The following is a 12,911-nucleotide window of genomic DNA, read 5'->3' on the forward strand; positions in this document are numbered from 1 at the left end:
GTGCGGATCCAGATATTGATATTATAGCACGTGAGTTTTCTGTGCAGAACGTGAGTTGTCAGTGCGATTGATATTATTAGCACGTGAGTTATCAATGCAGCGTGTGGATACAGATTCATCCCCCTAGGGTCTCCCTCTCATGTTTCTCTATTGATGGTGTACACGTAGATTGTGAGAAACCGATGGGTTTCTGGTTGATGTGAGCTCTGGGAGAGCTGTTTACTGTTATTGGATCGGGTTGCGCGCCGCAACGGAATGATATTTGGTTATTGTATTTCATCTTTACTTGAAATTTCCCTGGGTGTTTACCTGATTTTACTTGCATATCATCCTTATATGCTGGATTGTTGACTGAGTAGAACACTTTAAAATAAGGAATTGTGAGCATCAAAATGGTTTTACCTGAGATTTCCTATTTTGCGTCCAGATCTTGGAGTTGCTGCTACTGTTTATGGCGGGAGCTGGCATTGAAGATGTACATGCGTTCCAGTTATGGCTATCACTTGTCCTTGGTAGCTTTAGATTTGAATATTATTCATTTACAATCCAAACAGATGTGGTAATTATTTCAGTTCAGCTTTTGTAAAACTCTAAATCTTAGAAGCTTATGATTTGTACTACCAGTCCTTGGTGATTCTTTGTATAAGAGTTTAGTTATTTCATAATTATTTTCTCTGTAGACCTCATTTGAAATTGGATTATTGTTATATTGGCTTACCTAGCGGGTTGGGTTAGACGACTGGTTGAATTTTGGGTCGTGACAAGAAAAAGTATTTTCTTTCATTTCAAGAAAAAGAGTACTTTCTTTTCATGATGTAGAAAAAATATTTTCTCATTTCAACAAATTGAGTATTTTCTTTTCATGATGTAGAAAAAGTATTTTCTTTCATCCAACAAAATGAGTAATTTCTTTTGATGTTGTATAAAAGATACTTTCTTTTTCAACAAAATAAAGTATTTTTTTTAAGTTATCGAGCTCAGATTTTAATGTTGTTTTTGTGTGAAAAAGTAAAGTAGCACATTAGTTCTTTTGAGTTTGTGTGAATTTTAAAAAGAATAATTAAATTCTTGAAGAAAATAGAGTCTGGGGGGATACAGAAAACATGGGAAATTTGGTGAAGGTGGGTTGAGGAGAGTAGCATAAAAAAATATTTTATATTCTCTAACCAAACACTAGAAAATATTTTTCAAATTTTTTTTTTACTCACCAACCAAACAAATGAAAATAAGTGATAAAATCACTCATTTTTCAGAAAAATAAGTGATAAAACCACTCATTTTCCAGGAAAATATTTTTTCTAGGAAAACATTTTTTATGGAAAAATTTTCCTTCATACCAAACACACCCTAAGTGTCCTGAATTTCTGAACTACTAATTTAAAATTCAGGACATAAGATTCGAACTTGTAGGACGTCGTGTCCTAAAATTTGAACGAAATTAACTAATATTTAAATACATTATAAACTGTGGATATATTTTAAACAATATGCTTAAAAGTGACTGCCTAGTGTACTTTCCACTATGTTTTTTTTGTAAAACGGCCTAATGAGGATATTCACTTGCTAAGAAAGTGAAAGAAAAGGTGAACGCAATAACGTCAAAAGACATGCCTGCTACTTAATCAAATTGGCTAGTATGTTTAAATTAATTGCAGTTGATTATTGTGGGAGATAAGGTTGGCACCTCTCCTGACAAGACGGGTCACAACTTTTGGCTTTACCTGTTACCGGAACCAGTACATACTACTTCGGAGTCTCGTGGATCTAGTGTATGGACCATGTTAAACTACTAATGAATGTACATTCGTGCGTATGTGTGTCTCTTCAATTATTATGACCTTCGATTTTTAATGTTGTTCAATTTTAATTCTTTAGTAGATTTCTTCTTTGCTGTTATAGGCACAAGTTTTTTGTTTTCATATAAGATTTTCTTCTAATCGAACCGAATTACTGGACTAGGCCAATTCTAATGGCTCCAAAATTTGGTTTAGATGATGGCTCCATCTCAACTTTTGATTCCACCTTGGTACTTGCAACCATGCTTATGTCACAGCTCAATACTGCTGGCTCCTCCGAAAATCCACAGGTTGCTGGCACTTCCCATGGTGAGGCTAATGATGGAAGACAGGCCCCACCCCAGGAGAGATCAAAAGGGAATTCTGGGCCTCCATCTGATCAGACCAGGATTTGGTCCGATCTTTCAGATAGTTGGTACAAGATATTTGCTGGTAATATTTACTTAATTGTCATAAATTTCAACTATAAAACAGGAAGCAGAACGAAAGGTGGTAATGGTGCTGAACCTGGAGGGGGAAGAAATGAAAATGATATTGAGCTAAGGGAAATTCACCGAATTGGTGCAATACACATATCTGACGCTGGAGCTGCTGGAAGAGATATCTCTGATATACATAAGGAGTATCCTAAACTTATTTTTCTGTCAAAGTTATTAGCAATTTTAATGCTCCATTTTAAAACCTATTATTACCTGTAAATATAAACTAAAGTGGTTAAAGCTAGGCAACATATCAAGTAATTTTGGTTTGCCAAAGTTTCAATTATAGGTTCATATTTTACAATCTATCGAGGGGTAAGAAGTATGAGGTTTTGGTCCCAAACTACTGGGATAGCCTTGATAAGCCTCGATATGTATGAAATGTCTCAGGGAATATAACACTCAGGTCTGGTTTGGATTGATACAGTATATTTGAGGATGAAGGTATTTATACGACAGGGCTCCTATATCAACCGTTCCAAATTTCTTGCACATTTTCTTATGCATTTTGCACGTGGTTGTTCCAGGTTGTAACATGTTACGCTGAGTCAGCTCTCTTTACGTTAGGGGTCATTTGGCTGACCTCATAAGAAAAGTAATCCTTTGAAATTCCTAATCTATACACTAATTTCATTTGAAATATTAAAACTCTGCATCACTGATGTAATATCTACTTAAATAGATTTCAAGAATAAAACTCTACATAACTTATGCAGTGTTGGTTTCCGATATTAAACTGCATAATTTATACGGGAATCTATATATTATTTTATGCGGGATAAAATGTAAAATAATAATATATATTAGCAATTCAAGGATAAAGTATCTTAAGGACAAAATTACCCTGAAAGTAGGCAATCCTTGCATATCATTCTCTATATCATTTACCATACAACATTCCCTACATTATAATCACTGCATAACAATCCCTAGATTGTTATTCATTGCATAGCAATTCATGTTATAAACCTTTGTTTAAGTAGTCCCTTAACCAGACAACCCCTAGCAGTATCTAGGATGGACATAGTAACCCTTGTGAGCGACATAATGGATTTTGATGGTGAATTTGAAAATAGGTGTGAAATTCGAAGTACTTTATAATTGGACTTCCCAGACGAAAATGGGTTTTCTTGACAATATCCATTAGCTTCCCTTCTGAGGACAGAAATCATTTGGAAGAGCCTCAAGGTTAGTCAGATTCCAAGTCTGGTCATTTAAATTTTTCTAGTCTAATCAGCTTAAGATGCTCCAATTGTGTTCTTCAGGCATGGCAGATTTAATTTGAAAGGTCATGCTTCTCATTTCTCAACACCATCCTAGTAACTTGGTAGATGCAGATGACGATGATGAAGAAGCAGATGAGTCGGAGTTGTGTGTTCAATCAACGCCTCCATATCATTAGGAATACAGCAACTCCAGTTGCTCTGTAATCCTTACAAGCAATTGTTTATTCATGATGTCTGTTGTAAGTATGTACAGTTGTCCTCCCAATGCTCCACTAATCTTACTTTGCACTTGGTTCCCTCTTACCTAAGCAGTTCTCTATGGTTAAATCATGTTTACCATGAATTATAATATTGGCCTGCAAGCATATATGATGATACAGCTCATTAGTTTATCTTTTGAAAATTTCGTTTTCTCATTCTGGTAAAAGAAAATAACACATGGAGAGAGGCTTGTACGTAACTCAGTACCATACAAATAACAGATCCTTTTGGAATCTTTAATTAATAGAGGATCTTTTGAGTTACCAAAAATTTACTCAAGAATCAACTTCCCCGAGTGGTTTGACGTATTGCATCATCTGGAAAGCAGCTTCTTAGTGAAATGAAGCCGGCTTCTCCGTGTAAAAATTGGCTGATCACTCCTCCATGTTGTAAGTATAAGTTGTAAGATAATTAAATCACAGTCATAGCAGAGATTAAGACACAATTATATAGATATAAAATTATAATCTTGAGTTAGAGTTAAGGAAGCGTATCGTTAAACTCCATGGATTCAGCAACGATAGCAAACGGCGATTAAGCCTGAGACCAACTTCCATGATCCACTAGCTACGCGCTCTCATAGCTTGGAGAACTTGACCGATGGGACGTCTACCTTTACCACGTATTCAAAAGGCAGAATACGCTAGGGTTTACTAATAGCTAGGGAAAGGGGGATTTGTCTCTATTTATAAAGAGTGTCTACCCATCACACGTCAATTGTTATTGGGCCTCACTTATCTACTACTTGGGCCACGTCACTATTCTTTCAGACTATAACCAATTAACGTAAGTCCAAATTCCAACATTCTCCCACTTGGACGTCAACATTAATTGAGGACAAGAAAATAATTTCAAAAACTTTTGAGTTTTGAGAAAAATATTTCAAAAACGATTTTAGACTCTATAGCGGCCACACTACTCACATAGCCAATGATAGAATGACTCATATGACAATTCATCCAGTCTCAACGGAGAATACTAACAATGAATCGTAGCAAGCATCACACCATTTCAAGGTATGAATTCTCTCTATGATCACATGTGCTAGAATTTCCATCAACATGGATCAAACATGTGTGCTAAGCATGTTATCTTTCTAATCAAGGTGTGCAAATCCACACCTCTTAGAAAGAAATAATCTTCCAAGTGATATTATAACCATATCACCTCAGGTTCCTCCAAGTGACACAAAAATCATATCACCTTAGGAGGTTTCCCTTGTACTTTACTCGGGATAATCAAGGCAACAAGCAGCAAAACTCAAAAATACCATGAGTTTATGCAATATCCAATTGGGAAAAATAAATAAATTATCATGTTAGTCAATAAGCATAACAAATATAAAATAACACAAGCTTGCATAAAAATATGATTTATTAAAAGTAATATCTCAGTTAGCAATTACAAAGTAACTCCCACTGACTAAAGCACATCAAAAGACTCTAAAATACCCATATTTTTAGCATGGTCATTAAATACTACAGGCCTAAGACCTTTAGTCAAATGATCAACCAACATAGATTTTGTACTAATATGCTCAATATATATATCACCTTCTCTTACCATGTCTCTAACCTTAAGAAACTTAAGGCTAACATGCTTAGAGCCTCTTGTCTCTTGTTATTCTTAGACACTACTAAAAAATTAGGTTTTAGCGACAGACAAATTCTGTAGCTAAACAGAAAAATTCGTCGCTATTCTCATTTAGCGACATATTAACAATGGATTATGAAGAAATTCTGCTAGCTACGAGCGTTTTAGCGACAGATTAGCGACGACGTTCGTAACTAATTCCAATTTTTTTGTAGTAAGAGAAGAACACAATTGCACTATTGTCACAGAAAATAGTCACCGGCTTAGATATAAAATCCACAATTTGTAATTTAGTAAGAAAATTCTTCATCCAGACAGCATGTGAAGCAGTCTCAAAACAAGCAATAAACTCAGCTTCCATTGTGGATGTAGCAGTGATACTATGTTTCTCACTTTTTCAAGAAACAACACTTCCAGCCAACATAAAAATATACCCAGAAGTTGATTTCATAGTGTCTTGACAATCTGCAAAATCAGAATCTGAATATATCAGCAGATCCAGATCATCAATATTTTTATACACAAGCATGAAGTCTTTGGTGTGCTGTAGATATCTCATCACTTTTTTTGCAGCCACCCAATGTGCCCACCCAGGATTAGAAGAAAATCTTCCCAACATATTAATAGCAAATGATATATCATGCCTTGTACAAACCTGTATATACATCAAGCAGCCAACAACACTTGCATATGGTATATCTTTCATAGTTCTCCTTTCAACATCATTTTTCGGACATTGATCCTTGCTAAGTTTGTCCCCTTTTACAACAGGTGCAACATCAGGTCTACATTCTTGCATATTGAAAGTTTTAAGAACACTCTCAATATAAGATCGTTGAGATAAACCCAACAAATCACGTGACCTGTTTCTTTTAATTTCTATCTCAAGAACAAAAGAGGCTTCACCAAGATCTTTCATATCAAAAGACCTGGACAAAAATTGTTTGGTTTCATTCATCAAGCCCAAATTATTTGTGGCAAACAGAATGTCATCAACATAGAGAACCCTAATAATAAAATTATCATTAGCTATTTTGAGATAAACACATTCATCAAGCTTATTTTCCACAAATCCAAATTTTGTAATAATTTCATCAAATTTCAAGTACCACAGCCTGGAGGCTTGTTTAAGCCCATATATAGATTTGTTAAGCTTGCATACTAGATGTTCTTTACCAATTTCTTTAAACCCTTTAGGTTGAACCATGTAAACTTCTTCAAGCAGACTCTCATTCAGAAAAGCAGTTTTAACATCCATCTGGTGCAACTCTAAATCAAAATGAGCCACAAGAGCCATCACGACTTTAAATGCATCCTTAGATGAAACGGGAGAAAATGTTTCTTTATAATCAATACCTTCTTTCTGAGTGTAACCCTTAGCAACCAACCTTGCTTTATAATGGTCTATATTTCCCTTGGAGTTTCTTTTAGTTTTAAACATCCATTTGCAATCAATAGGCCTAAAACCTACATGCAATTCAACTAGCTCCCACACTCTATTGTGTTCGATGGAGCGCATTTTAGCTTTCATTGCCTCGCGCCATTTATCAACATATGGAGAGGAAATAACTTGAGAATATGATAAAGGATCAGTCAACTTTCCAGTATTACTAAGATTTTCAGTCACATGTACGATAAAATCATCAGAGATGGCAGATCTTCTTTCTCATTGTGACCTACGGAGTAGTTCATTTTGCTCAGGAACCATGGGATCTGCATCATTGTTCCCTTGATTCTCCCCTACATGAATAGGTTGGTTTACCATCTTTTCATGTACAACAGGTACATACATGGACAATGACTTCCTTCTCTTTCAACACAATTTTCTTCCCACATGAACAATCACAATCACAAACATCACGCTCAAGAAATTTTGCATTAATAGACTCAACGATTCTAGTGCCACGCCCTGGACAGAAAAACCTAAAACCTTTATGGTGATCAGGATAACTTATAAAGAAACAACTGGTAGTTTTAGGATCAGTTTTCTTTTCTGTGGGTGAATAAATACAAACTTCAGCGGGATATCCCCAAATGTGAAAATGGTTCAAGCTAGGTTTTCGTGTTGTCCACAGTTCGAAGGGAGTTTTCAAGACATATTTTGTAGGAACTCTATTCAGGATATAGGTGGTTGTTTTTAAGGCTTCACCCCCAAATAGACTCAGGCAGGCTAGCCTTTAACATCATACTTCTCACCATTTCCATGAGAGTACGATTTTGTCTCTCAGCCATACCATTCTACTCAGGAGTACCTGGCATGATGTATTGTGCTATTATCCCACATTCTTGCAAAAATAAAGCAAAATACCCCATACATTGAGCAGACTCATCATATTTTTCATAGTACTCACCACCATGGTCAAGAAGAGGTAAATTATTTTCCTTTACCAATTGTTCAATTCTTTCTTTAGAAATATGACCAAGATGCTTATGCTATAACAGTTAAGACGTTTTACTCATAGTAGACCTTTTGTGGGAAATACTTTCAACATGCATTGCAGAAAAAATTTCATTCAACACATTCAAGTGATATAGACCATCACTTAAAAAGGCATCAACAACAATATGTGAATCATAGAAAATTTTAATAATACCATTATTTTGTTGAAATGAATAACCAGCCTTGTCGAAAAGAGAAACTGAAACTAATTTTCGTCTCATAGACGGTACAAAACAGTATTTTCTGAATGAATACTAGAATTATTTTTAAAAGGTAAAATAGATGTCCCTATAAACTCTACTTTTGCTTTGAGTCCATTGCCCACAAAAATACTGGATTCATCCTCTTTTGGCTTCCGTCTGCTTACTAGATCCTGCAAGTCATTGGTTACATGAATAGTTGCACCACTATCCAACCACCAAGAATTTAAAGGAACATGAACAAGACTAGTTTCAAAGCAGACAAAAGCCAAAAGATTACCTGGTTTCTTTTTTAGAAGACAACCAGCTTTCTTATGACCTACTTGTTTGCAATCCCAGCACTTGATTTCTTTACAACTTGAGGACCAAGAGGATTATGAGACTAACCTTGGTTAACACCAGGCTTATTAGTATGACCACTATTACCACCTGGATGATGAGACCGACCATGTTTCTTTTTATGAAATTTGGGTCCACCTTTTCTTTTATAAGAGGGATAATCAGCCGATCTAGACGAACTAACAAAGTTCACTATGCCCTAAACTTTTTCCTTTTGTATCCTCCCTTCCTCTACCACACACACAGTAATAAGCTCATCAACACTTCACTTTTCTTTTTGTGCATTATAGGTTGTCTTAAACTAGTTAAACTGCTCAGGAAGGGACCTTAGGGATTTATGAACAAGAAAATCATCGGTAATGGTTACACCTAAATTATTCAGTTTGGTAGTAATGTTAACCAATTTCATAATATGATCACGGACACTACCTACAAGGTCATACTTTATGGCAGACAGGGAATCAATCACGCTACCTATCTCAGCTTTATCAGATTTTAGGAATTTCTATCCAATGGCACTCAAGAAATCTTTTGCATTTCCATTATCCTTAATTGCACCTTTTATGTGATCAGAAATGGATCTCTTCATGATCATAAGGCTCAATTTGTTAGCCTTCATCCATTTTTCATACTTAGTCTTTTCATCACAGTGCTAGTAGTTGTAGGTTCAGCAGGTTTCTGTTCCATCAATACAAAGTCCAGGTCTATCAGACCTAACATTATTTCAACATCATGTTTCCACTTCTTGTAGTTGCTACTAGTCAGAGTTTTAATGGAATTCAACTGAGTAGTCATGTTGTTAACAGCTGTATAAGCAAACAACACAAAAATTAGATAAAATTATGGGTAGGAATATATAAATCAAAAGAGTCAAAGACATCTATTGCACCCCTCCTTTGGTTGAAAGATGCAAATTTCTCCCCTTTAAGGACCAAGGAGTCCAAGGCATTCATTATATCCTCACCTTTAGGCAAGAGATACAAAACCTCCTCCCAATATCATCCAAGAGTACAAGGCCTACATTGTATCTTTCTTTTAGATAAGAGACACAAAACCTTCTCTATAAAAAACTATCCTCTTTTATACACATGAGAATTCAAGATATTATGTTCCTCCTTTAGGTGGAAAACACAATATCTATTCTCATTAATTAATTTAGCGTCACTAGTATAAAAAGGTAAATAACCTCCAATACCAATGTACACTTTTCAAGGACAATTTAGACATGGTTTATTGAGAATATTTCAATGACTCAAATAAATAGACCACTTTGGTGGAAACTACTCATTAATCATAATTCTCAACCCATGTGTTAAATGATTTCACATGTATATAATATCAAGAACCTTTCGGTAACTTCAAATAAATAGACCACTCTGGTGACACTATTTATTAATTACAAGTTCTTAATTGTACACGCTAATACATGTGATAAAATAACATCCATATAATTTAAACCTTTCAATTTATTTCTTATATCAATTTTGAATCCATTCTCTGACGTTAAAATAATAAGAATAATTATAATAAAACAATCCTCAGAATCTTTTTCTTAGTTAAGCTAGGCATTACACCTACAAGACAAATTTTGATAAGAACCTTTCATGCCAAACCAAGCTGCAGCGTACGTCTTTAAGCCCTTTTTGAACAAAAAAGTTCACTGTTTTTTAATAAAACTAGTTTCATAACAATACCACACAACTTAATTTCCAAGTTGTGTGGATTATACTTATTTATTTATTAAAATAAACTAAACAAGAAGGGCATAAACTGATTCATACATATATGTATGTAACATGAACCAATCGCAAGCGGGAAACACAAAAGAGCCGCCGCCGCCGAACAATCCAACAACGTAACGAACTAGTTCGGTGACTAAGCAAACCTATTTTTTTATTGAATCTCTTCCCAAATAAATCAAGAATCTTTGAATGGAACATTGTGATTCTCCCAACAATCAACAAATCCATCGTTCAATAATATTTAATTTCAGTTATAATTAAGGAAAACCAAGACAGAAGATAAAACAAGATTGTTGCATTAATTTTATCGATTCGTCAATGACAACAATCGAGTATGATGAGATCAATTTCATCCTTTTCTAACTCAAGAAAGATAATAATCGATCTTAATCCCTGACTATGGTGGCTCGGATACCAACTGTAAGATAATTAAATCGCAACCATAGCAGAGATTAAGACACAATTATATAGATATAAAATCATAATCTTGAGTTAGAATCTAAGGAAGCGTACCATTAAACTCCATGGATTCAGCAGTGACAGAAACGACGATTAAGCCTGAGACCAACTTCCACGATCCACTAGCTACGCGCTCTCACAGCCCGGAGTACTTGACCGATGAGACGTCTACTTTTACCATGTATTCAAGAGGCAGAATACGCTAGGGTTTTCTAATAGCTAGGGAAAGGGGGGTTGGCCTCTATTTATAAAGAGTGTCTACCCATCATAGGCCAATTGTTATTGGGCATAACTTATCCACACACATAGTATTTAATATTAGGCCTTTTATTTATCCACCACTTGGGTCATGTCACTATTCTTTCAGGCTATAACCAATTAACGTAAGTCCAAATTCCAACATAAGCGATTTCTGGGATAAGTATAGAAAAGGTTCGCAACAAGTCTCCTTGATAGTAGATAGGTGTCACGACTCAAATCCCACCAAATCGTGATGGCACCTAACCTAACCCGCTAGGCGAACGAACCAACATACAAAATAACCCAAACTGAACTTCATCAAATAAATAATAAAATAAGAACACGAAATTTAATACAAACTAGTCCAAGAACTGGTGTCACAAGTCATGAGCAACTAAAAATAAGAATACTCCGCAGATATAAAAAAGTACATAATCTGTTTGAATATACATAAATAGAAATATAAGATCCCAGGCTACCATGAACAAATAGCAATTGATAACTGAAATGTTAATGTCTTCAATGCTTGCTCTCGAACTCCGCAACATCTTAACTCCAGAATATGCACGCAAGGTGAAGAAGTGTAATATGAGTACAACCGACCACATGTACTCATTACGTATCAAGACTAACCTCAATAAAGTAGTGGTGGGGTTTAGTCAAAAGATACTCACTTTATATAACTCGTGCAGTTCATAAGCATATACCAAAATAGTGAAATAATCAAGGAGCAACAAATATGAATAATAAGATGTATAGTCAAAGTAGAAGATAGGAAGCATGTTTTTCTTAGATATCATGATCAAAAGAATATATCAATGCACTGAATCCTCATATAAAGGAGATATGTGTCAAGCAACATTTATTCGAATGCTTTTACATGAATCTAGAATGTCTATGCATGATAGACTCAAACTTTACATCAACTGATACCCTCCAAGTGTCCAACAACCTGCTAATAAGTCTCATGCATATGTAAAATGCATTGAGTAACATCTGAGAATGATATGTAAAATGCATCTGATTAACATCGAGTAACAACCTGCTGATATGCATGAATGATGCATATAAGAGTGCATGAATACGCATATCTCATGTCAAACCAGAAACCAGTCGGTTTCTCACAACCTGGCACACACAGCCCAAGGTAACATGGGTAATCATGTGACTCCGGAGAGATAGATCCAATCCATGCGCCATAGATGATAGCTCTATAATCAATCATCAATCTGCAGAGAAACACTCATCGTGCCAATATCACTCTCATCCGCACCATGCATATATATTAATCCGCACGGAAATACCCATCATGCTAATATCCTTCTCATCCTCACCATCCATATATATATATATATATATATATATATATATATATATATATATATATATATATATATATATATATATATATATATCAATTCGCACGAAAATATCTATCGTGCCAATATCACTCTCATCCTTACCATGCATGTACATGAGAGACTGACATGCATGCTGCAGTGCATATGTACAAGAGGGATAATTATGCATGACGTATGCATATGTACAAGAAATACTCGATATGCATGGTGTATGCATATGCACCACAGTTATAACATGTAATCCAATATACATTTAGCCCATCATGCCCAAATAAAATGCCAAAAGTCTAGACAAAATGTCTAGCATGCGTAATAATGCTCAAGTAATCATACAAACGAGTAAAGCATGTTACAAGTAGAACATGTACCAAAATAAGACATAGAGAAGCCAATCTACCCAAGCATGGTACAACCTTGATATCCGCATATGCGCTCGTCACCTTGCATATACGTCACTCTCAAACACGTAGCATTTAGCATATAAGTCTAATTTTAGAAAAATTACCTTAAGTCGAGGTTAAGTAAGATACTTACCTTCTATTCTTCAAAATCCCCCTTTTTAGCTCCAAAACCATCAAATGAGCCCGATCTATCCAAAAGAGTACTCAAAGAATTCAAATAAAGCTATTGAAATCAATTCCAAATGATAAACCTTTGATCTTTAGCAAAATTTCAAAAGTCAACAAAAGGTCAACCTGGGCCTAAACCCGGATAGTTTTCAACTTTGAGAGCAAATCGGTGTTCAAAATCCTAAAATACACTTTTTAAACTTTTA

General features: G+C 35.1%; 1 protein-coding gene across 1 annotated transcript; it reads left to right on the forward strand.

Moving 5' to 3' along the window:
* Positions 1-1,649: 1,649 nt before the first annotated feature.
* Positions 1,650-3,804, forward strand: LOC104112328 (uncharacterized). The gene is made up of 3 exons (XM_009622208.4): positions 1,650-2,418; positions 3,423-3,463; positions 3,541-3,804. Exons 1-3 carry the CDS (start codon positions 1,970-1,972, stop codon positions 3,558-3,560), a joined length of 510 nt encoding a protein of 169 aa, XP_009620503.1. The 5' UTR covers positions 1,650-1,969; the 3' UTR covers positions 3,561-3,804.
* Positions 3,805-12,911: the final 9,107 nt, after the last annotated feature.

The sequence above is a fragment of the Nicotiana tomentosiformis genome, chromosome 10, assembly GCF_000390325.3.
Source record: "Nicotiana tomentosiformis chromosome 10, ASM39032v3, whole genome shotgun sequence".
Classification (NCBI taxonomy): Eukaryota; Viridiplantae; Streptophyta; class Magnoliopsida; order Solanales; family Solanaceae; genus Nicotiana; species Nicotiana tomentosiformis.

What these genes read in the sequence shown, in the direction of transcription:
- LOC104112328 (XM_009622208.4), top strand. Translation starts at nt 1,970, where the DNA reads ATGGCTCCAAAATTTGGTTTAGATGATGGCTCCATCTCAACTTTTGAT. An exon ending in ATCTCTGATATACATAAGGA is followed by an intron (nt 2,419 to 3,422) that starts GTATCCTAAACT and finishes AATATCCATTAG; the next exon opens with CTTCCCTTCTGAGGACAGAA. An exon ending in TCATTTGGAAGAGCCTCAAG is followed by an intron (nt 3,464 to 3,540) that starts GTTAGTCAGATT and finishes TGTGTTCTTCAG; the next exon opens with GCATGGCAGATTTAATTTGA.